The sequence below is a fragment of the Phascolarctos cinereus genome, unplaced genomic scaffold (assembly GCF_003287225.1).
Source record: "Phascolarctos cinereus isolate Bilbo 61053 unplaced genomic scaffold, phaCin_HiC Scaffold_4;HRSCAF=312, whole genome shotgun sequence".
NCBI lineage: Eukaryota > Metazoa > Chordata > Mammalia > Diprotodontia > Phascolarctidae > Phascolarctos > Phascolarctos cinereus.
Window position 1 is genome coordinate 529,943,832 of NW_027555847.1, and position 24,963 is coordinate 529,968,794.

General features: G+C 35.3%; 1 protein-coding gene across 1 annotated transcript in view; it reads left to right on the top strand.

Moving 5' to 3' along the window:
- The window catches only part of DOK6 (docking protein 6), a 656,109-nt gene that overhangs the window by 268,352 nt on the left and 362,794 nt on the right, over positions 1–24,963 (top strand). The window contains exon 3 of the mRNA XM_020985625.2: positions 10,900–11,014. Coding sequence (XP_020841284.1) covers positions 10,900–11,014 — 115 coding nt within the window. The remainder of the gene's footprint in view (positions 1–10,899; positions 11,015–24,963) is intronic.

The following is a 24,963-nucleotide window of genomic DNA, read 5'->3' on the forward strand; positions in this document are numbered from 1 at the left end:
CCTCCTTTCTCAGTACATTTTCTAAGATCAGATTAATCCACTTACTTGGATCCATTTAACCCACTTGATTAGATTTTTTTTATCATTACATCAAAGTCAACTAATATCCACCCTCTTTATGTATACTCCTTTAACATGGTGTAATAACAATACAGTTCTCAAGAGTTGCAAGTGTCATCTTCCCTTGTAGGGATAAACACTGCCCTTATTAAAACATATTGTTCTTCTGTCCCATTTACCTTTTTATGTCTTCTTGAGTCTTGTACTTGAAGATCAAATTTTTGTTGAGCTCTGGTCTTTTTATCAGGAAGTTTGGAAGTCTCTATTTGTTGAATATCCATCTCCTCCCTTGAAAATCATGCTCATTTTCGCTGGGTAGTTGATCCTTGGCTGAATCCAAGCTCCTTTGCCTTATGGAATATCATGTTCCATGCCCTATGGTCTTTTAATGTAGAAGCTGCAAGGTCCTGTGTAATCCTGACTGTGGTTCCATGATATTTAAATTTTTTTTTTCTGGCTGCTTGCAGCATTTTCTCTTTCATCTGGTAATTTTGGAATTTGCTATTATATTCCTTGGCTTTTCAATTTGGGATCTCTTTCAGGGTGATCAGTGATTCTTTCTTGTTATTTTCCCTTCTGGTTCTAGGACTTCAGGGCATTTTCCTTTATGATTTCCTGAAAGATACTGTCCAGGCTCTTTTTTTCATCATGATTTTCAGGTAGTCCAATAATTTTTAAATTGTCTCTCCTGATCAATTTTCCTGGTCAGTTGTTTTACCCATGAGGTATTTTACATTTTTATCTATTTTTTCATTCTTTTGTTTCTGTTTGACTGATTCTTGTTCTCTCATAGAGTAACTAGCTTCCATTTGCCCAATTCTAATATTTAACAAATTTTTTCTTCTATTAGATTTTGTACCTCCCTCACCATTTGGCCAATTGTATTTTTTAAGGACTTATTTTCTACAGTTAATTTTTGTCCTTCCTTTTCCAAGCTATTGACTCTCTCTTGCATACCTCTCATTTCTTTTCCCATTTTTTCTTCTACCTCTCTCATTTGACTTTTAAAATCCTTCTTGAGTTCTTCTAAGAAGGGTTTTTGGGCTTCAGACCAGTTCATATTCCCTTTTGAGGTTACAGATGTGGGTTTATTGACAATGTTGTCCTCTTCAGAATTTCTGCCTTGATCTTCATTTTTCTAATAATATGAATCTCTCATGTGTTTCTTTTTGCTCATGGTGTTTGCTTATTTCCTGGCCTTTAAAGAGATTGAGTGGTGGCCTGGTCACTGGTTTTGTGTGCTGGGGCCTCAACTGCTGGCAGTTGGAGTCTATAGGGTTCTGGCAGCTTACCTAGTATTGGTTCCAGCAACACTGGAACTCTTAGGGGTAGGATTGGGTAGTGTGGCTTGTGGAGATTTTCTGCTCCCCCAGGCCCTTCTTTGCTTTTGCTTTCTTCAACTCCTTTCAGATAGATGTTGCAGGGTGTTTATCTGCCTGTGGCCCATTGGAGAGTTGCTTCCCTTAGTTTTGCTGAGGCACTGGGAGACCTATAGAATGCCAAAGTACCTGGTGGTTTTGCTGCTGGTTTCCATCAGTTCCCCCACCTTCACTGAGGCACTCGGGGATTCAGGTGTTGTTGTTTGCCTGCTTCTCCAGCTGGGTTTCAGGATCTCCTCCTGGTATGCTGAGGTGGGGCTTTCTGCTATCTTGATGGGATGTCTCCTGTTCTGTACTTCCCCCTTCCGCCAGGGGAATAGAGGCCTTTCCCATTAATCCTTCAAGCTACCTAGGCTACCAGACTGCTGCGGCCCATCTTTCTTCTGGTTCAGCTGTTCCATGGATTTTCCTGGGGCGATATTTTCTGGGCTTTCAGAGGTTAATACAGGTGAGTAAGACTGACTTACTTCTTAATCTGACATCTTGGCTCCTGGAAGCAGAAAGACCTAAAAGATTTTGAAAGAGAATTTTACATAGTTTATGGAGTATAGCCTTGTTACTCTTTTAAAATTTTTAATCTGATCTTTCTTCTTTAACACCTTAGAAATATAATATTTCTCATATTGATAAAAATGACTCAATGATAATTTAATACTCTTATCTATAATGAATTATAGTTTATTGAAATATGTCTGAGTTGTATTCTTGACTGACAATCACTTTTAGTAATTTTATTTGGTGATAAATAATAACTGATGTGAATTAATGTATTTATAGTCTCATCTCTTCCAATGACCAATGGGGTGACCATGGCAAAATCATTTAATCTCTTTGTGTCTTATTTCTATACCCATAAAGTGGTGCTCTATAAAGGGATATCTTGATATAAATGTAGTATGTATGTCTACAAAGTGTTCTATAAAGGGAATAACAGTATAAATGTGATGTGTGTAAGAATTTTTTTAATTTCTCTTGAAGCAAAGTGTTATAGAAATCTAAAATGGTATTTTGTATGAAACATTATGTGGTTTTACAGTTAGAAGGGCTTTGGAAATCATCTAGGCAAGTTATTTTATTCACAGGTAAAAGGTTTTGCCCAAAATCACATAGGTAATAAATTGAAGCAAAGGGATTTTAATTTGGGTCTTCTGAATACAAATCTAGTGCTTTCACACCATTTTGCAGGATCTAGGTATGTTTAGCTTCTAAAAAAGTATACATGGCTGGTGTCCCTATGTATTAGAAGAGTTGTCAAAGGTAGTAGGTGTATGAAGAGAGCAAAAAAAGGGGAAAATGATCAATTTGTACAAAAATTTTATAGTAGATCTTTTCATAGTATCCCCAAAATGGATACTAAGGGGGTACTCACATAGAGGGAAACAGACATATTATGGAATATGAATACAATGTGATAATTCTAATATAAGAAATTATAAAATTGAAAGTATCAGAGGACACTGGAAAGATCACTAAAAACTGATGTGGGGTGAAATGAGAACTAGGAAAAACAATCTATGCAGAGAAATAATAGAAGAAATTTTGAAAGACTTTTGTATTGAGCAATGTAAAGATAAAGGATGAGTCCAGAGAAATAAAGATGAAACATGTCACCTACCCTCCTTCCAAGAAGTGGTAGGCTTAAAATGCAGAATGAGGCATACATTTTTGGACATAGTCACACAGAGATTTGTTTTCCTGAACTATGCATATATTTGTTATGAGGGTTTCACTTTTTTATTGTTGAATGAATGACAGAGGAAAAACAATAAATTTTTAGGAAATAAGCATGTACATACATATATAAATACTTTTTAAAATAAAAAATAAGGGGAGGGTTGGGACTAAAACTCCAGAGAACAAAATGAAAAGTTATATAACCAATGATGGATGTTACAATTAAGCATATCTTTACTTGCTCAGGGAAGGACTTCCTAACAGTTTCCTAAACCTAGAGTAGACTTCTTTGTAAGCTGTAAAGATTTCATTCATTAAAATGTTGAATCAAAAATTGCATAGTAGTGTTAGGGATGTTTTAAAGGGGATGTATGCATGGTATTAGGGGTTGAAATAGAAGACTTCTGAAATCCCTTCCAACTCTCAGATTCTGTGTTTCTGTATGGTGCCATGGAGTGCTTAGAGCTTGGTCAGACATAGAAGACACCATGGTCATCCACTGCATTCTGGGCCATTGCCAGTTATCTCGACTTTTGTTTTGCCACTAGACTTTAATGACTCTAGAAGAGAGAGCAAAGCTGATGATTTTATGCAAGTCTCCTTCATTTAAATGCAGTTCACTGGCAAATCAAGACATCACTCCCATGATGGCATTGGTCCTTTTCAAAAACGAAGAATAAAAAACATCTTTCAATAAACATTTAATTTTGAATTATTTTCTAGTAATGAAAAAAATGAGGATATGTTTGTGACAATATATTCTCATTTTCTCATTCCTTGCCCCTTGTGACCAAGAAAGGCACACATTTTTAAAAAAAGAAAAAGAAAGAGGAGGAGGAGGCAGCTATGGTATCTCAATACAGCTAATTTGCCATCATGGAAAATAATTCCAGTAAATTTGTTGCAAAGTACACTTAACAAAAAAGGTAGGAAATCACAGATGACACATACCCTCTTTCATTTAAATAAGTTTCTGTCAGCCACAAAACATCACTCCAAATGTTAAACACATCTATCCAATTCTTGTTATACTTACCTAGGAAGTGTTTTAATATTCAGTTCTACCCTTGAATATCCAAATTGCACTTGAAAATATTAAAAATGATTCCACATTGACACAGTGCTTTTTAGTTGACAAAGTGTTTTTCTCATAATTTCATATGAATTATCTCAGTTTTATAAAAAGGAAACTGATGCTCAGAGAGCTATAGTGATTTATCCAGAGTTATGAAGCTAGAAAGTAAATATTGCATCCAAGATCCCCAGCAAAATGACTTGTATGACTCTTTGCTGCATGGCCAAAACATAAAAGTTTCTAAAGTATTTGTTTAATTTTAATTCTTTATTTATTTTTAACATTTATCTTTAACATTTATTTTTAAATTTTTGAGTTCTAAATTCTCTCTTCCTTTCACCTTTCCCTCACCCATTTAGAAGCTAAGCAATATTACATCAATTATACATGTGGAATCATGCAAAACATTTCCATATTAACCATGTTGGGAAAAAAAAGCAAGAAAAATAAAGTGGAAAAGTATGCTTCAATTTTCACTCGGAGTTCACCAGTTCTTTCTCTGGAGGTGGCTAGCATTTTTCATCATAGGTCTCTGGAATTACTAATCATTGTCTTGAACAGAGTAACTAAGTCACAGTTGATCATCATTACAATATTGCTATTACTGTGTACAATGTCTGTCTGGTTCTGCTCACTTCATAAAATATATATTTAATGAGAAAAATAGGCCTGCAGCTGTCCTTGCCTTTCCCTTGAAGATTTAATAAAAATGCATGAGGGTCAGCCCACTTGAGTATCCTATAAGAGATAGGAAATCCATTGCAGTGGAGAATAATTTAATACTATCTATTATCTGATACTGATCAGATATATAGGGAACAATGTTTAAAATAATGGAATTATTCTCACCTTGAGATTTTTAAAATAACTTCTAGTACTAATTCCTTAAAAAAGAATGTTGTTTTTAATTTTTACTGATTATTTTTTGTTTTTACATCACCTTTCCTCCCCAATATATCCTTCCCCTCTCTCTTCTTTCCAGAATGCTCCCTTTTATAACAAAAATAAAAATAAAAAATAAAAGGAAGAGAAAAAAATCAACATTGCTAATGAATATCTGAACACTGTGTGGCATTATATGTGGTTTAAAAATGACTTTTTAAAAAAATGGTTAGCCTGAAATTTTCCTAGTAAAGGTGGTTGAGGGGAGCAATGAAGAAGCCAGCCACCTGTGCAATCTTATGTTTTCTTCACTTTTGAGCCAAGCCTTTCTGTCAGTTAGTCAACTCAACCAGGCTGTCTCATTCCAAATTCCAAACCTGAAATGACAGACACCTTGTATGATTCTTCCTCTTTTTAAGTTATTTATGAGTAGCAGCTGTAACACCTATCGCCGCAATAAAATATAAAAGTAAAACCTTGCTTTGAAATTATTCTCAAAATTATTACTGTCCTCCATTCTTCACATCATCTAATTTGTTTTATTAATCACTCTAATTTAAAGGAATGTTTCCTGAATACTGTTTTTCTCTGTCTGTGCAATTACTTCCAATGTTCATCCCCTACTCATCCCTTGATTTCTCTCTCTTCAAATTTCCACTGCCCATTCTTATAAATCTTCAGTACAGCAGTCAAAATTGTTTTTTCTACCTTTCACTTTGACTATACAAGACACTTCTTAAGGACTTTATGTTGCTTTCTAACAGATTACAATATAAACCAAAATCCTTACCTTCCACTTTAAACTTGTTCATCAATGTATCCTGGACAACATTTGCCCTCCTTCTCTGTCTGTTTCCAATAAGAATCAATGTGATCAGGCATCTGCCCAGACCTGTAAAGATGGAGAAAGTACTTCTGTTAGTGATGCTGAGGAAGCTTGCTCAGAAACCATCAAATGCCCTTTGGTAGTAAAGGTGCAGACCAAACATAGCAGAGCTAAATTAAAGATAGCCTTGAACTGGTATAGTTAGAAATACATGAGAACACTAGGCAGCTGTTTGCTATGTGAATAGCTATTGTCAAGACATTCCTGCCTCATAAGATAGAAGACTCCTTTGAGTTTTAATTTCATTAGCAACATGATTTGATTCAGTTCCTGAAATTGATCTTTATACTTTCTGTACACTCCTTTGGGATATGCAGAATGTCTTTTTTCTTTTGTCTTGTTCATACTACTGCTTTTCCCTAGATTTCTAGCCCCTTATGCCCCAGCTTGGCAACATTGTCTGGGTAACTTGCACTGGCACCATTGGTCAGATGATGCAACAACAAACACTGCCCTTAGCCTTTTTCTACTAAAGTTTCCTCACTATTTCTTTATCTTATTCCATTCATTGAGCTACTACTTCTCCCACATACCACATTCTTAATGAAAGTGTCTCCTTGGGGCAGCTAAGTGGAGCAGTGGATAGAGCATCAGCCCTGGAGTCAGGAGGACCTCACTTCAAATTCAGCCTCAGACACATAACACTTAATAGCTGTGTGACTCTGGGTAAGTCACTTAACCTCACACAAAAAAAGTGTCTCCTTATCCAAGTTTTCTAAAGTTTCTCCCTCTTTTATCCCTACATCTTATCTACTACCTCCTAAGACCCTTCCCTAATTGGATAATTTTAATTCCCTTTGATATGCATCTGTTTACTTTCTGTTCCATTAAGTGAATTTGTCAATATCCTTATCAAAATATAACTTACTAATTGTATATTCCTCTATATCTCTGACTGTGACATTATTATTTTACTTAAATTGTAGAATCTTGGCATATGGTAGCATAAAAAAAAATGCTTAATAAAGGTGGAAGATTGATTAACTTCTCAACATCTTTGTAAACAACCTAGAGAGGTGTATGCTGGATGTTTCTACATTTAGTTTCTACATTTAGTTGATTCAAAATTGTTTGAATAATTAGATGTAAGGAATAGTGATTATGAATTGATGTCAGCCTATATGGATATGTTGAGTGGAGTGATTCAGAGTTCTCTCTGCCCTATTATAGTCAACATTTTTAATTATAGAGGTTGGTGAGTGTTGTGTGTTGCCCAAGTAGATTATAAATATATTCAAGAGTCTTTCTAGAGATGATTTTCAGGGAGGTCTTAATAGATATCTCTAGAGTTTCCTTTATCTACCCTTTGAAGGGAGGCTTTGATTCCTGACTGGAGGGAAGGCAGGAGGTTGCAGCCAGAGGCTGGCCACTCTGTTCTCCTCATAGAATAGGATTATATATCTACTGTCCAAAAATAATATTTCTAGGAGAAATAATTTTGGGATTCGAGCTGAGCCTTTGATCACGGTCCCTTAATGGGGAAGTGCCCCCAAGATGTATATTCAAGGGTTGACTCCAATGAAATGAAATAATTTATTGCATCAGATAGCAGACAGAAATCAGAGAAGGTACAGAGATGAGAATGTATTAGGGAATGCACAGAGTAATTTAGCTCTGTCTCTCATTAGGAACAAAATATCTTAGCTCAACACACACAGAGACACAGACAGATAGGCAGACAGATACACAGAGACATAGAAAGATCTCACCCAAATTTCACTGCAGGGAAAATTCCCCAAAGTCTCTAGTGAAGTAAGATGGGGATAGGGGCATGACTGAGGTTCCAGCTCTTCTACATATTGGCTTCTTCCAAGAGTCTTTCTTTCCTTCAGTAACCTAAAGAGAATCTAAAACCACATGTCTTCATTCTCCTCTCTCAGGCTTTCATTAACCACATTCCCCCAAGAACATTCAGTAATCAATCACTCTCTACCACTGAGAAGAGTCATATGGAAATGGGCTTTGAACCACAGATTGCATAATCAATAATTGGAAAAAGGCATAAATGTATTGATTATCAAATATCTCAATGTCATAAAAGTAGGAAGGATAGTTATCATGTTGGAATGGCAGAATCTCTATCCCAAAATGTCTCAACTGGCTAGCATAATAAGCTAAATCTTCTTAAATGAAATTTAATAAGGACTAAGTATAGATCCTCCAGTTGAGTTTTTTTAGAAATCAACTACAAGTAAAGGAAGAAAGGAGATATGGTAAGACACTAGGTTATATGAAAAAATCTGGTGATTTTAGTGAACTACAAGCTGAATATTCATCAATGGTGTGATTTGGATGCCAAGAAAAAGTGGTATAGTCTTGTGTTATATTAGCATAAACATACTAATCAGAAGGAAAGCAGATATAGGTTTGTTCTGCTTTGCATGATTAAGCCACAAACCCATTTTGGTGCACTGCATTTTTGTCCTTTTTTTTTTTTGGCTAGGCAATGGGGTTAAGTGACTTGCCAAGGGTCACACAGCTAGTAAGTGTTATGTGTCTGAGGCCAGATTTGAACTCAAGTCTTGCTGAATCTAGGGCTGGTGCTTTATCCACCGAGCCACCTAGTTGCCCCCTGCACTGCATTTTTGGAAGAACACTGGCAAAATGAAATACATCTAGAAGAGGCCAACCAATATAGTAAAGCAACAACAAACTATACCACACAACAATCAGATGTAAGAACTAGGGGTCTTTAGCCTAGAGAATAGAAGATTGAGGGGAGAAAAGATTGTTATCTTCAAGTATAAGAAGGCCTATCATGTGGATGAGAAATTGAGCACTTACTGCTTTTTTTCCCAGAAGGAAAAACTGGGAATAATAGATGGGATTTGTTGAAAAGTAGATTTCAGCTTCAAACAAGGAAAAACTTCCTAAGAATTACAGGTATCCAAAGCTTTAACAGTCTAAGTTCTTAAAGCAGAGGCTGGGGGATGATCATTTATGTTGTAATAGGAATTTTTGTCTATTGAAGGGTTGGTCTAGATCAACTCTAAGTCTCTTAAAATTGTAACTATTGGGGCAGCTAGGTGGCACAATGGATAGAGCACCGGCCCTGGATTCAGGAGGACCTGAGTTCAAATCCGGCCTCAGACACATAACACTTACTAGCTGTGTGACCCTGGGCAAGTCACTTAACCACATTGCCTAGCTGAAAAAATTTAAAAAAGTAAAAAAAAAACCTGTAACTATTGATTCTCTGATATAATGTTGCTCAAAAAGTTGTTCAATAAATGCTTATAAGGATGGTAGTATTTTTACTATTAACTCTTTAGCTTTTGTTGTAGATATATTAGCAACACATATTGGTAAAGCTATATATGATTGGCAGTTATTCAGTGGTTTTAAGTTCTTTGACTAATCAATTTACATTGTTTATAAGAATTTTCCGGGGCAGCTAGGTGGTGCAGTGGATAGTCCACCGGCCCTGAAGTCAGGAGTACCCTGAGTTCAAATCCGGTCTCAGACCAAACACTTGACACTTACTAGCTGTGTGACCCTGGGCAAGTCACTTAACCCCAAATGCCTCAAAAAAAAATTTTAAAAAAAGGAGAATTTTCCAATTAAGTACAATAATTTTTCTATTAATACTAGAATATAAACTTCAAGAGGGCAGAAACTATGTCTCATCTAAATTTAATATCTACCTTTAGTGTCAAACACACTGCTTTGCACTTAGTAGAAATTTAAAGAATGTGTACTGCATTTAATTAAAATTCGTGGGACTTCCTAGGCAGCTTTTGATAATTTCTGAATTATGCCAGACACATAAAATGTCTGAATTTTTTAAAGTAAATATGTATTGTTACAGGAACATATCCTTAAGATATTGTAAGTAAAATCAACCTATGACCATTTCCTATATGTACAAAAACAAAGAAAATCATATTCTTGCATCAATGAGCTGGTTAACACCCTCTTTGTTTTTTCCACTTGACCACTAAATACACTGCTTCAGAAGGTGAAAAAAAAACTATTAATCAATGAGTATATTTGCTAAGTATATATCTAAAGGAAAGAATAAAACTTAATAGGTAGTTAATAAGAATCCTCCTCATGTAGTGTATATTTATAGATTTATTTTCACTTGTCTCCTCTCAAATGAAAGATTCAAAATTAAACTTTAAGTAAAGCAGCAGAGAGGTTGAAAGGGGATCCAGGACATTCCCTTCATCTCAGGACCCACTGTGGCACCAGTGGCAAGTGACAGGGGGCACTGTGTCCACTGGCCATGGACATTTGCAGCATATATACATGCCCAACAGCTAGGGAGCTAGGAGATATAGGGGTGGGAATACAGGTGCCCAGGAACACAATTTGCTCTGAGAGAAGGTGCTCTCTCACTGTGATAGACGTAGTGCTAACCCCTGAACGGCAAGGAGGTTGAGTGCAGAATCTCCAAGCTACTTCCTTAGGAGAAAATTGTAGTACCCTAGTGATGACAGGGATCCCATGAGGAGAAAGATGAAAACCAGATATTTTCTATGTGTATGTTGCATAGGACCAAAAGAAATTTAGTATCAAATATCAATAGGTTTAAATTTGCTGGTAGCAAGAACTTACTGCAGTTAAAGGTCGTAAGCAAAGATGTGTTAACTGAGAAGTTTGTAATATCTCTAGATATGTTTGTTTCATTTTTTTTCTCTTTTCTTTTAATCAGAAAGCTGTCTGGTATTCCTTAGGTAAAGCTGCAAGGAGCCAGAAGGGTCAATTATATGACTGTTCAAGTTTATTCAAGTCTTGAAAAATGGTAAATCTTATGGCCAAAGGGAAGATAATATTGAGGGAAATCTAAGGGTTAAAATTAATGAAATGACAACAAAAACTAAATACAAGCACCCTTTAGAAGTGATTAAAAAGTGAAAATGGAATATTTTGGTTGGGTATTATTCATTAAAAATTTGTGTTGTCTCCTTGGCTTAAAATATATGTTTCTTTCTTTCAAGGTAACTGAACTGCACAACATCAAAAACATAACCAGACTGCCTCGAGAGACCAAGAAGCATGCAGTGGCAATTATCTTTCATGATGAAACGTCAAAGACATTTGCCTGTGAGTCAGGTAAGCAATTACTAGCATTTTTCCAGCTTGAGGAAATCGAGTTGCTGCCAAAACAATGGCTCAGATGGATTAAGATACAGTACTGAATAGGTAACCTTATCTTAATGAGAATGTGTTCTGGATCTTTTATTTTTAGGAAGAAGCTGAAAATATTGACTTTTTATAGATGTTTTAGATGCCTGTTTATTATCAGTCTTTGTCTAGATGTTGCTCCCATTTGGTCTGAGTACTCTGTAGGTCCTCTGTCCTCACATTTAGAATTAAGTAAACAGTGCTGGAGAGATGTGATTCAGTCACATTTGGGATGTATACTCATGTTCTTGCCAAGTAGTGCTAAGCTATTGGTAGGAGGATAATAATGCTGTCATTGCAGAAGAGCAACAAAGCATAGTCCAAATCTCAAGATGATAGAAAACTGAACTTTAAGCAATTTATTATGTGTACAGCTGTTACAGTCTAAAAATAAATAAACTTCCAAATGGATTTTAATGATGTGGTTCATAAAGCACTATTATATTATTGAGATATGAGGTTAAGCTTGTATTTGTTGTTTCGAACCCCCTGTGTTATGTAGTATAATCTTTTCAGTTGGCATCTAATCATATCTTGATGAGAAATAGCATGAAGTATCTGATAAAGGGCAGACCTCAAAGCTGTCATTATGAAAGGTATCATCATATTCTTAGTCACCTAGTGCCACAACCCTGGTGTTTTACTCAACTCCTCACCGCTGCTTAGCCCACATATCCAATCCATTATAAGATCTTTTCATTTTTATCTTCAAATATCAACCTTGGAAGTCCCCTTCTTTTTATTCATATAGGCACAACCCTAACTCAGGCCTTCATCACCTCATTTGGTCCACTGCAATAGCCTTTTAACTCTTCTTCCTGTCCCATATCTCTCCCCACTCCAACCTATTCATTTGCCAAGGTAATTTTTCTAAAGTATAGGTCTGACCATGTCACGTTCTTGCTTCAAAAAACTGCATTGTTTCCTATTACCTCCAGGATCAATTGTAAAAAAAAAAGTCTGTCGGGCATTTAAAGCTTTTCATACCTTGACCCATTCCTACTTTTCCTGCCTTCTTACACCTTATTTCTCTCTAGAGATTCTATAATACAATAATACTTTGGCCTATTTGCAATTACTTGAATACAATACTTCTTTCATCTTTGTGCCTATTTACTGGCTATACCCCATGACTAGATTGTTCTCTACCATCACCTCTTCCTCTTACTTTCCTGCCTTCCTTTAAGATTCATCTCAAATCCCACCTGCTGTAAGAAGCCTTTTCCTGCTTTCCCCCAGCTGCTATAACTGCATCTTGTAAATTATTTCCTTCTCTCTCTCTCTTTGTCTCTTCATATATGTGTATATATATATATATATATATATATATATATACACACACATATGTGTGTATATACATAGATGTATATATATGCTATATGCTATATATGTGTATATATATATATACATATATGTATATGTATATGATACTATACGTACATAGATATTTACATATTTTCTCCACCATTAGGATGTGAGCTCCTTGAGAGCAGGAACTCATGTATGTGTATGTGTTTTAAGTTTCTTTGTATCCCCAGTGTTTAGATTAGCACCCAACACCTAATAAACAGTTAATTAATACTTGACTGACTTATAGATAGGGAAATTTGCCTTTAGGTGGAGGTCTAAAGGTATTCTGACAAGGGGTTCTATGTATTAGTATTCCTTTAAGGAAGAAGGCAAGTATATGTTTAGAGAGGTGGAATTTAGACCCTAGAATTGAGATGAGAATACTATTGGTAGAACTGGTGACCAGTTTGAGAGAGGGGATGAAAGCACAGGCTCCAGATAGAAAAACAGCCAAATTATTTCCTGGAGTTCTTTCTACAGAGATCTACGCTGCTGGGGCCCAAGCTCTGTCTTAGTCAGAAAGGAGAGAGAAGGAAGCTTATATATTCAGTGCATATATCAGTGACCCTTGGGTATATTTCTCTTATCTCACCATTTGGGAAGAACAGACAGCCCCCTCTCCCAAGGTTCATCCAGGGACAATTGTGGCCCTCTATTGGGGGGAGCAAATAAGAGGAAAGGAATTAGTACCTCTGCATTTGCTGGAGGGCAGTGAGTTCCTGAGTTCCTTCTAAGACGCTCAGGACCGTGTCTTTCTCCAGAATTTTTTTCCCCTCTTCTGTTTTTCAAAATTCCCTGAAGCCTCAAGTCCAGAAGTTGGAAACAGAGGCCAAGTTAAAAGTCTTGTGTGCCACTTTGGAAGAAGTGAGGGAGCACATATGAAGGATCCAGGAGCCCTGTGAATGCTGTCGGGGCACAGGGAGTTTAAATTGCTTCCCTAGGTCCAGTAGTCCTCTCTGTCCTCTCATTAAGGTTTATTGCTGATCTTCCCCATGAAAAGGATTGTAGAGTATGGGGAAGGCCATGTCTTCCTGAGAATGTTTTTGCTTCCCTTAATATCCCTTCCCCATTTTTCTAGCTCAATGAAGTTTACCTCCTGAGCTTCATAAACTTTTCTGGGACAAGTGTGATGAGCTAGAGGACCAGGGCGATCCATGTAGTAGCAAATGGTCCTCCATTCCCCTCTGATGTTTAGATGCTTATCCTTAGGTCCTTTAAAGAGAACAAAGACTAATTCTGTGGAAGGGACCAGTCACTCAATACCCCTCTCCCCTCCCCCCACACACACTCCACTGCACACACCTATAAACATATTTCAACATGGACTAAAAGAGAGCTGGACTGGTGGTCTAGAAAACCTCACCAAAACGCACCTCAGCTCAGCCTCAATTTCAGCAAAAATTGAATAATCTATCCTCCCTGACCTTGAACAAATTAATACTACCTTCTAAGCCTTGGTTTCTTTCTGAGGTCTCTGTAAAATGAAATGCCTGGAATAGATGATTCCTAATATCCCTCCAGAGTTCTGATATGATATATTAAGCACTTTGTTTTGTTTTCCTTTACTTTTTCAGGTGGGGCTTCAATACCTTTCATCTGTTTTGTTCAATGACATGGTATATTTGTAGTTGATTTGTTTTTTTTTCAGCCAAAGATAAGGTTTATTAGAACATCAGTCATATTGGGCAGACTCTTAAGAAGTCTGAACATCAGTAAGCTATTGGCTAGATTACAAGAATAAGAATCTGAGCATTGGCTAGATTTTAGGAATCTGAGCGTCTTAATGGAGACAAGATGAATCTTATATACAGAAAGACTATGGGAGGGATATAGGAGTGGCCAAGTAGTCTATGAGGTAATAGAACTCCAGGACCCTGGACCACCTGGCCAAGGGAGAGTGGAGCCTAGATAGGATTAAGGGTGGGAAATGGCCTGGGCCCTAGGGAGGTAAGACAATGGAGGTCTAGGCTAGCTTAGGGGTAAAAAAATTGGGAGATTGGGTATAGCCACAAAGAAAGGCCAGTTGATGGGATTATAACATTAGGAAATTGCCACATGGAAAAGTCCAGGGTTTTTCCTTTTTGGGGTCTAGATCCCATCCTCATCATTCCCCCCTCAAACAAATTGGACCCAAATCCTTTTGGGGTAAGGTGTGAAGGTCTTGGCTTCTGAAACTGCTTCCTGCTGGCAAGGGGCATAGAGCTGTCCCTACCTCCAGGGGGTCCCAAGGAAGAGGTAGACTGGAACCAAGCACAGACTGCATCCAAGGAATGATGGGGGGCGGGGGGGAAGCTGGCTGATACCTGCTTTTGCTACCAACTGTAGGTGAATGGCCTGTAATCTTCCAGTCTCAACTGGTGAAGAACTTGGTATGAGGTAGTTTTTCCTGGTGCAGGGAACTATACGATGAGGCCTGGAGGTTAGGGGTGCTGGGACCCCAAAATAAGAACAGGCAGATCCTGGTATAAAGAATTTGACCCAAGCCTTCTTTCAGCCAAAGATAAGACTTGTTAGAACATCAGTCATATTGGGCAGACTCTTAAGGAGTCTGAACATTAGTAAGCTATTGGATAAATTATAAGAATCTGAGTCTTGGTTTGTATTTTTTGAGAAACAAAGTTAGCAGTCTCTGCAAAATGTTGAATATGACTTAGTAGCAACATTTAACCTGAGTTCTTTAGGATATTGCCTGACTACTGAGAGATTTTTTTTAACCAAAATAAAGTAGCCAAAATTATATGCTATAAATTTACTGCTGAAAATTGATACAGTTCATGGTGTTTAAGGAATCATCATGGTCATTTGGATATAATTTTATTTTTATTTATAATTTAGAATCACTCAAGTTGTCATTTTAACAGTGCTATCAGCTTTCCCCTGTGCCTGAAGAACAGTGTCTAATGTTCACTGCTACTAGATTGTATTTAACAATTTGAAATTGTGTTGGTTAGCTTTTTACAACCCTCTATACCACATGGAAGCTACTATTTCCTTTTGTTTTGACTTTCCCACCATGCAAATGTCTCATGATAACTTCAAAAATTACTTTTACGTTTCCCACCTCTCTACAGCTTTAACAATTCTAAGGATGAAATTTGTAAAATGCCTTCATTTTTGTACATGCTTTTATAACATCCAGAAAATAGTCTTTACATGAAATAAATTCTACAAAGAGATAGCATTTTTTTCATTATCAAACACAAATTTTTGAAATTTTACTTACTGAAGCCATAGAGATATATGGAAAAGACCAAATTCGTGTTCAACACTATTTTGCTGGTGAGTTCTTTTTAGAAAAGAATGACATAAATTTTTTTTACATATTTAAAAATCTCTTACTAACTTTACTGTTCATAAAAACATGAAGTTTTTTTTTCCTTTGCTTCTCTTACCTGTTTAACCACTCCTTAGTCTCCTTTGCTGCTTCTTCATTCATTTCATGCCTACTAACTGTAGGTGACCCCCTTCCAAGCTGTCTTCAGGTCTCTTCTCTTCTTTCTATATACTATTTCCCTTAGTGATCATATAATTTTTCATGGGTTCAATTATCATCTCTATACAAGTGATTCCCAGTTCTACATGTCCATCCCTGACCTCTGTCCTCAACTCCACTATTAAAAATATTGAACTGTATGACCCTTAGTCACCTCAAACTCAAAACACCAAAAGAGTACATTTTTTTTAAATCCTGCTCTCTTCCCAACTTCCATATTACTATTAAGGGTAAAACCCTACTTGTAATCACAAAGGAGCACAACTTAGGTGTCATCCTCAGCTGCTTTCTCACAGCCACTTCACATAGCCAATCTTCTTCCAAGTCTTGACATTTCAATGTTCACAACCCTTCTTTTACATGTCTACTTCTTTCCATTCACCTAGGCACAACTCACACCTGGACTGTTTTAATATGTTATCTGCTACTAAAGTGACCTTCATGAGATATAGGTATGACCATGTCACCCTCTTACTCAATAAATTCCAGTGGCTCCTTCCTACCTCTAGGGTCAAATATAAAATCCTGTGTTTTTTAAAGTTCTTCTCAACCTGGCTCGTTTCTACTATTCCAGTGTTCTGATACCTTCCTCTCCTCCACATACATCACAATCCAACAGCATTGACTTTCTTACAATTTCTCACTTAAAATGCCCAATCTCCTGGCAGCTCAAATCCTACTGTCTTCCCTCTGGAATGACTTTACATTTATAGAGTATATATCATATATACATAGTTGTTTGTATGTGATCCCTACCATTATAATGTGAGCTCTTTGAGAGCAAGAACTATCTTTTGCCTTCTTTTTGTACCCCCACCCTTACACAATCTCTAACACTTAATAGATTTCTTGTTGATTATCCGGTTTAAAAAATGTCAATGATTTTTATTAACATTTAAATCCACTTAATGTGAAAATCATTAGTATTCATTCAATCTAATGAACTTCCTATTTATGAGTTGTTGTATGGAGTATTATTAAGTGTTATTTAAGGTGGCATTTTAAGCCATTTAAACAAGGGTTTTTGTGATTTTTTTTCTTTTGCCTTTTGATTTTGAAATAAACCAGGCCCCAGAATTAAATAAAGCACTTGGGTCTTCAGGCTCTTATAATTCAAATTCTATCCTAGGAGTTATTTTTTAAAAGTTTGTGGCATTATGTAGTGCTGTCAAAATATGACTTAATTGATATGATATAGCTATATAAACTGGTTGTCTTAATCTGTTTTACCATCTTGTCATTTCCCCAAATCTTACATGGGGTCTTCCCTTGAGCTCACTATTCTCAGAAATGCCCAAGTGAATACCATAGAGAGGTCTTTCAGTTATCACAAATGTCCCTAAACACTAAAAACACTTCTGGGATCATAGTTACCTCCAAAAACTAAAGCAAATCCAGCTCTTCCTTTTCTACACAGGTATCTAAAAGATCTTGGGAATTAGGTGGATGGATTGTCTAGAATTGAATCTGGCTTCTGAGTCTGTGCTACACCAAGCATGTAGTTCCAGAATCTTAAAGGCCTAAATGAGAAATCTAAATTAGTATGCAGATGTCATCACTTATGTATATATGTAACTCAGCAACTCTTGCAGTCAGCTTGGACAAAGCAATTCAATTCATATCTATTAGCTTATGCACAAACTCTGAACTAACCACAAAGGGGTACAAAGATACTGGAGACACAAAGAAAAAAATTAAATAATCCTTGCTAGCAAGGAGTTCATACAATGTGACATATGTATACATGCATGTGTATCTATGTATATGTGTATATATAGATACATATATGTGTATATATATACATATGTATACACACACACACACACACACACACACACACATATATATATATATATATATATATATATATATATAAACCATTGAGTTTTTTAGACCTTTTTTTTTTCACCATGGACCCCTTCAGCATAAAATAAATGCATGAGTTTGCACAGAAAATCAATTATATTGAAATACCTTTATCAAAATAATTTTTTTAAGTTCACAGAGCTCAAGTTAACAATCACCTAGACTAACAAATATTTTTTGCTTTGTTTATTTTAAGAGAAATTGATTAAAAATCACATGTACTCATTTTTAGCCTATATAATATATAAGATTGTTATCACAGTGAAAAAGAAAGATGTATAATCTGTAAAAACAGTGAATCACCTTTTGTTTATGTAAATGTATGACTGTTTGAACCAAACATCATATTCTTAAGAATTTGTTGAGGTTTTTTTCATCCAAAAAATAATATCATCTGGTTATTATAAATAAGCAAAGTAAAATTTTAATATATTGATCCTTTTTTGTGTAATTTGGCAGAACTTTACCCAAGGGCATTACAAAAATCCATTGCCGGATTGAGTTCACTCAAAGTGACTTTGAGTTCACACTGATGTTTTATTTTTTTCAACAGCCTTGAAGGACTAGGAGGTACTAGGAGTATTACCTACTAAGCAATACTGCTTTTCACCACCTATTGCCTTTTATGATCTTTAACCTTTAGAGGCAGCTATAGTTAGAAAGTAGAGAGCAGCTGTGAGGGAGTGGATAGATAACTGGTTTTAGCATCAGAAAGAACTGGGTTCTCATCTTGCCTCTGAAACATTCTTGTTATGCCACCTTGGACAAGTCACAATTCTTCAACACTCTAGACAGCTCCCTAAAACTAAGTTGCAGAGAAGATGACAACCTGTATTGGTAGACAAGGTTTCATAACCTACAAATTCCCTCTAAATGAATTTAGACTAAATGAAATTAGAGGCCTAGAACTTATCTCCAAGAGGAAATTTTCTCTTCTCTTTTGTTTAAGCCATAACCACAATTGTAAAAATGGACATCATAGAAGCTCTCCATTTAGGGTCTGATGTTTTAAACAAAAAAGAAAATTTCCTCCCACAGTCTAGTAGTCCCATAAGTTATAGACATAGAGCAATAGAGAACCTTAGAAATTGCTGAAAACTGCCATCTCATTTTATAAGTGAGGAAACAGAGGCCTAGAGAGGTTGAGTGATTTGTTTAGAGAAGGGAAGGGATTAAGCACTTATATAGCACCTACTATGTTCCAGGCCCTGAGTGCTTCTCTTACAAATACTATCTCATTCAATCCTTACAACAATCCTGAAAGGTAAGTGTTATTATTATTCCTGTTTTATAGTTGAGGAAACAGGGCCACTCAGCTGGTGACTGTCTTGAGGCCAGATTTAAACTCCTTTCCTCTTGACTTTCTAGGTGGCACAATGGCTGGTAGTCAAGAAGACTCATATTCCTAAGTTCAAATCTGGCCTCCCTCAGACACTTACTAGCTGTGGGCAAGTCACATAACCCTATTTGTCTCAGTTTCCTCATCTGTAAAATGAGCCAGAGAAGGAAATGGCAAACTCAGTATCTTCACCAAGAAAACCACAAATGGAGTTATAAGAGTCAGATGTGACTAAAACAACTAAACAACAGCTTCCTGACTCCAATTCCAGTGCTCTCCCCATTGTGCCACTAGCTGCCTCTTAGAGTAGCCCATCTAGTTATCAACATTTCCCATATAATTCCAAGCCATCCCTTCTTGAACTCCAAGTCCAGCTCATCTATCTACTACACTAGAGCTATCAAAAAATCAAACATGTGGACTGATGGCCTGTGGAAGCACTTCTAAGTGGGCCCAAACCAGGTTTAAAAGTCATTGGGAAATAGTTAACAAAATAAATATGAATACAATAAGACATATATAGCATTGCATTTTAAAACTAAGTAAATAGTGGCCCCCTTTCTATTTTGAGTTTAACACCACTGCACAGTACTATATCTCCTTGCAATTTATTATCTTATTAAAAGTTTTTAAGCCTCATCTACACAATAGATTACATATGGAATGATGAATTTTAAAAAATTAGCAGCTTAATTATTTTAAAATTAAGCCAAGAGACTTCCATATTTCTCATTTTTTACTTCACATTGCTAATTTCTGGGGGTGGGGAGATAATTATTTGATATGTGTGCAATTAAGGCATCAGAATTAGTATAGCCATTAAAAAAATATATCAGGCTTTACTGTGTTCACCTCATCTACAAAAGCTCCCCTGAGAACAAAAGATTCTTGCTGACAAAGACCATTTTATCTCAGTGAATTTCAATCTCTTAACTGTAACCTGCTATTAGAAAACAGTCCTCTATGCAGCACACCAGGAATAACAGGCTTCCTGGCATACGGAAGCATAACAATGATTTAAAAAAAATTTTGATGTCAAAGTTCAGATATGATTTTTGAAGGATGAAAGATTCTATGAGCAGAAACAAACTGAAATTTCCACAAGGGAGATTAAGATTATATGTAATGCTTTTGGGACTATGAGCCTGGTGCTGTGTTTAGATGGGCAGAATAGATCTAGGGAAAGGAGGAGTTCCATTCAAATAGTGGTTTAAATGGATGTTTATCCAAAAGCAATCATTTTCTGTTCTAATTAGTTTCTGTGTCATCACCGCCGACTCCTTTCCTCTGGGTGAAGATAATAATAAAATGTGCTAGATGTAGAATGGCTTCTCATATTTCAGAGAAACAACAGACTCTGAAACTAAGTCACTGATTTCCACCTTGACCCACCTTGCCAGCTGCCTTCCCCATGCCCTCAAAGCTATCCCATAGCTTAACATGTTAAGATAATATAACATATCTCTGGATGAAATTTTATACTCTAAGGAAAAAATATTGCCAAATACCTATATTTTATGTGTTGCTAGAAAGTGATATAAGTTATTAAGGAAGAGCTAAAAGATTTGAAGGTCTAGAAAGGTAGTGCAAACCCTCACCTTCCTTGGGGGTGCATTTGATAATCTTATAAAATTCCTTCTAGCCTCCTCTATGATTTCCATAGTGATAGAGATAAAACATCTTTCTCCATTCTAACATGAAGTTAGAAAACATGTCTTGTAGTTGAGGTTCCACCACTTACTTGCTTTGTGACCTTAGGCAAGTCATTTAGCTTCTTGGAGGCTCAATTTCTTCATCTGTAAAATGGAAAGAATACTCATACTCCCTACATCACAGGGTTATGGCGAAGAAAGCTGGGCCTAGCACTTTATCCACTGTTTCACCTAACAATACTTTGAGATATTTATACTAACAAAACTCAAAAAGCAATTTATTTTTCTAATGATTTGAAGTTTCTCAGCATTATCCACAAAGGCATGCAAATATAGTTCAAGGATGACCTGCCCCTCCTTTGTGGAGCTCATTAACCACCATATATTATTAGAGCTTCTAGTGTGTATTAAACTCAAATACTAACTAATAAAGATACATAGGTAAATATTTCTTGGAGCATTGAGTTGACATGTCATGGTTTTTAGAAACTAAAAGTATGGTTAAAATTCACACTTTCAGGGTTTTGCTTCAATTTCAAACAGACTATTCAGTTGATTGATTTTATGGGGCAAAAGATTGACCATCAGAAAGTTCTATCTTGATTTCTTAACAATAATTAATTAGAAATGACAATTTAATACCCTAAATTGTTAAAAAAAAAAAGTAATTGATACATAATGATCTTTTTACAAAAGAACAATGTTTTCCATCACATTGTTAATGTGTTTCCATATAACACAACATAGAAGGCATGTTTGTCCTGAGAATTTTTTTGTTTTGTTTTTTTAATCACATGGATTTAGAAGACATGATTTTGAATTGGGGCTCCATCATTTACTTGTCTTGTGACCTTAAGCAAGTCAGTTAACTCCTTAGAAGCTCAATTTCTTTATCTGTGAAATGGGACTAATGTTTGCATTACCCATGTCAAAAAGTTGTAGTCAGAAAAGAATTTTATAACAACATCTTGGATTTATTATCATTGCTATGTTATTCCAGCTGTCTATAATTTATCATATCATCATCATCACAATTATTTTATCATTATTGTTATTACTGCCATCATCATCTTCTTATGATTTTTATTAGATTAAGATAGAAATAGTTCTGGGACAAGTTGCTATCCTGCTATCATTCTTCTGTATTTAGTGTTCAAAAGACATCCAGTTGATACAATAAATGTTTTTTGTAGTTGATTAAAAGGATTAAGATGTTAACTCATCTTCTTTAGGCTCACTGAAATCATTCTTGGTACAACTCTAGGAGCAGACAGGACAGTAAAGATGATGTGTACCTCATCCTATTTCCACATGATTTCAATCTTCTCTTCCACCTGTCTATATTTTGAAATCTTTTCATTCTCTGTAGCTTAGAGATTCTGAAATTTCAATATTGAAACATATATTAAAATGTTCTTCTGATTAAATTTATCGGCAACAGCATTATTATTATAGTTATTTGGTGTATTTGTTAATAAAAAAAATTTTTGTAGCATTCTTTTCTCTCTCTCTCTCTGTCTTTTAATTTATGAAGGTAGCAAGGCAAAATGGATGAAATACTAGATTTGAAATCAGGAAGACCTGCATCTAAACCCCACCTCTAACACTGTGACAATGGCCAAGTCATTTAAGCCCAATGAACCTCAATTTCTTTAGAAAAGAGGATAATATCTTATACTATCTACCTCAGTTGGTCTTAATGAGGTTTAAATAAGATAATTTCTTTAAACATTTTAAAATTGTCAGGTGCCATATAAATGCTGTTTATAATTTTTATTCCTATTTCTATTTAATAAGACTACTTTGACTTTACAATACCTTTTATTACAGGTTTTTATTTTTCTTAATTTAAGGGAAATTTCTACTCCATGAGGCATAGAGACATTAAAAGAAATAACTGACATTTCCAATATTATAGCAGCATTCCTTATATAGTTTTTTTAATTGATTTCATTTTTATTCTGAATTTAAACTTTAAAAAATGACCCTTTCAATATACAGAGAAGAGCAGTTAAAGAGGATGTAATAGGTAACAGTGGACCTCTGTTTCATGTATCATGTTTTTTCTAAAAAGTATTTTATTAATTCAATACATTATTTTCAAAATTATCCATTGGCAGCACATGCTTCTGAACTTTCTTTAGTTGTCTTCTGTACATTTATAGTAATCCCATTAACCTTCTTTATTTTGGCACACTATTGCCAACCCACCTTTTTTCCTACATCTGCCCCAATTAAAAATGTGAAGAAGTGAATTCTTGTAACAAATAAGCATAATCAAACAAAATAAATCTACTCACTTGGCATGTCCAAAATGATGTCTATTTACACGCTTATTTATATGTTATCTCCCCATTAGACTATGAGCACCTTGAGAAAAGAGATTTTCTTTTGCCTTTCTTTGTATTCCTACCACAAAGCACAATGCCTGGCACATAATAGTAGGAATTTACTAAATGTCTGATGACTGACTGGAAATTATCAATTGATAGATTTTTTTTTAGCCGCAATATCTCATGATGGCTAGCTACTGAGGCACAGAGAGCAAGGGCTTTATGACAACATGGAATATGCACACTGATGAAATCATGAACTTGAATTAATGAGCTATCATTGAAAATTATAATTATCAACCCTTGTCTAGTGCTTTAAAGTTTCCAAAACACTTTATATATATATTATCTCATTTGACACTCATGACAATAATTTGGGTTAGAGTCTACTGATATTATTATCCCATTTTTATAGATAAGAAAACTGAAACTCAGGTTAAATAACTTGAATATGTTCCTATAGCCAATTTAATATTGGAGATGGTATTCGACCCAGGTCTTTCTACTACTTTCTACTACTATGTTATACTACTTATAATGCCTTTATCCCATATGATGCTTGGGATATATACAAATTGTATCTTTGCATCTAGAAGACGCAAAGCAAATAAATGGATGCTTACACAAACTTATGAATTTATAAAAAAAAGGCCCTTTAATACTTGTGAAGAGGAATATCAAATCTACCCTTACAAATGTCTGTTATATTTGTATAATTACATAAAAGCATAAAGATTGTTGAAAAGTGGCTAACATCTTATTAGAGATATATGATTTTTCATAGTAATACTGATTACTCTTCTTTCCTTGAGATAATTTGTCCTTCAAAATATTTTAAACTATTACAACAGTCCCAGGAGACTGATAATTTATTTGTATCAGGTTGTAATATTTTGGATTAGGGAATACCAGTGTATTTCAACAAAACTAAAAAGCCACCTGATTCTCTCATGAGCTTATTAGGTCTGCCAAAATCTCCCTTCAGGGCAAAAGTCATTGATCCCATTAATATATCCAACAAGGGAATCATTTTTATTTTCATTTTTTTTGTCTTTCTGTTGAACAGAGAGATTTTATTCCTTTTGTGAGAATATTCAATTTAGACTTAATGCCTGGAAAACGAAGGAACAGATGGTTTGGATGGAAGCATGAGTTAAAAATTCTTGCTTACCTACATTTTAAAAAAATGACTACTTCAGTTTTTTTTATGATTGTCTACACCTGTAAGATAAAGTGAAGGAATGAGACAATTATACAGATTTTTTAAAAAATTAAACTACTTGAGCCTTGCCTATTTCGGCATTTGGGGTAATCATCTGAAGATTTGAGGTAACTATGCCAGATAACTCAATTAAAAAATAATTTTACATCATTCTACCAAAAACCTTATTTGAGGACTCAATATAATCAAAGATGTACAGCTGGAAATCACTTTAGAGTATAGTCTAGTAGATGATGAAACTCAAGCCCTGAAAATTAAAGAAATTTGCTAAGAGTTACAGAAGTTGTAAATGGCAAAACAATTTGAACTCAGGTTCTTTGAACCAAAGTCTGTTTTTTTTTTCCCGGTAAAACTATCTGGATGTTATCTCATTCATCCATTCACTTCTTAAGTGTGCACATTTAGAAAATAACATTCCAACATTTGTACTTTGGCTTTTCAAAGGGAGAAAACTTTTATATCTAAACTTCCTCACAATAAGAAATTTCTCCTTAAAATTTTAAATATAGGTAAAATTTATTAAAGAAATAGTTTTTACACTAATAATAATAACTAACTTTATATATTGCTTTAAGGTTTGCAAAATTAACCACAAATGTTACCTCATTTTATCCTCACAACA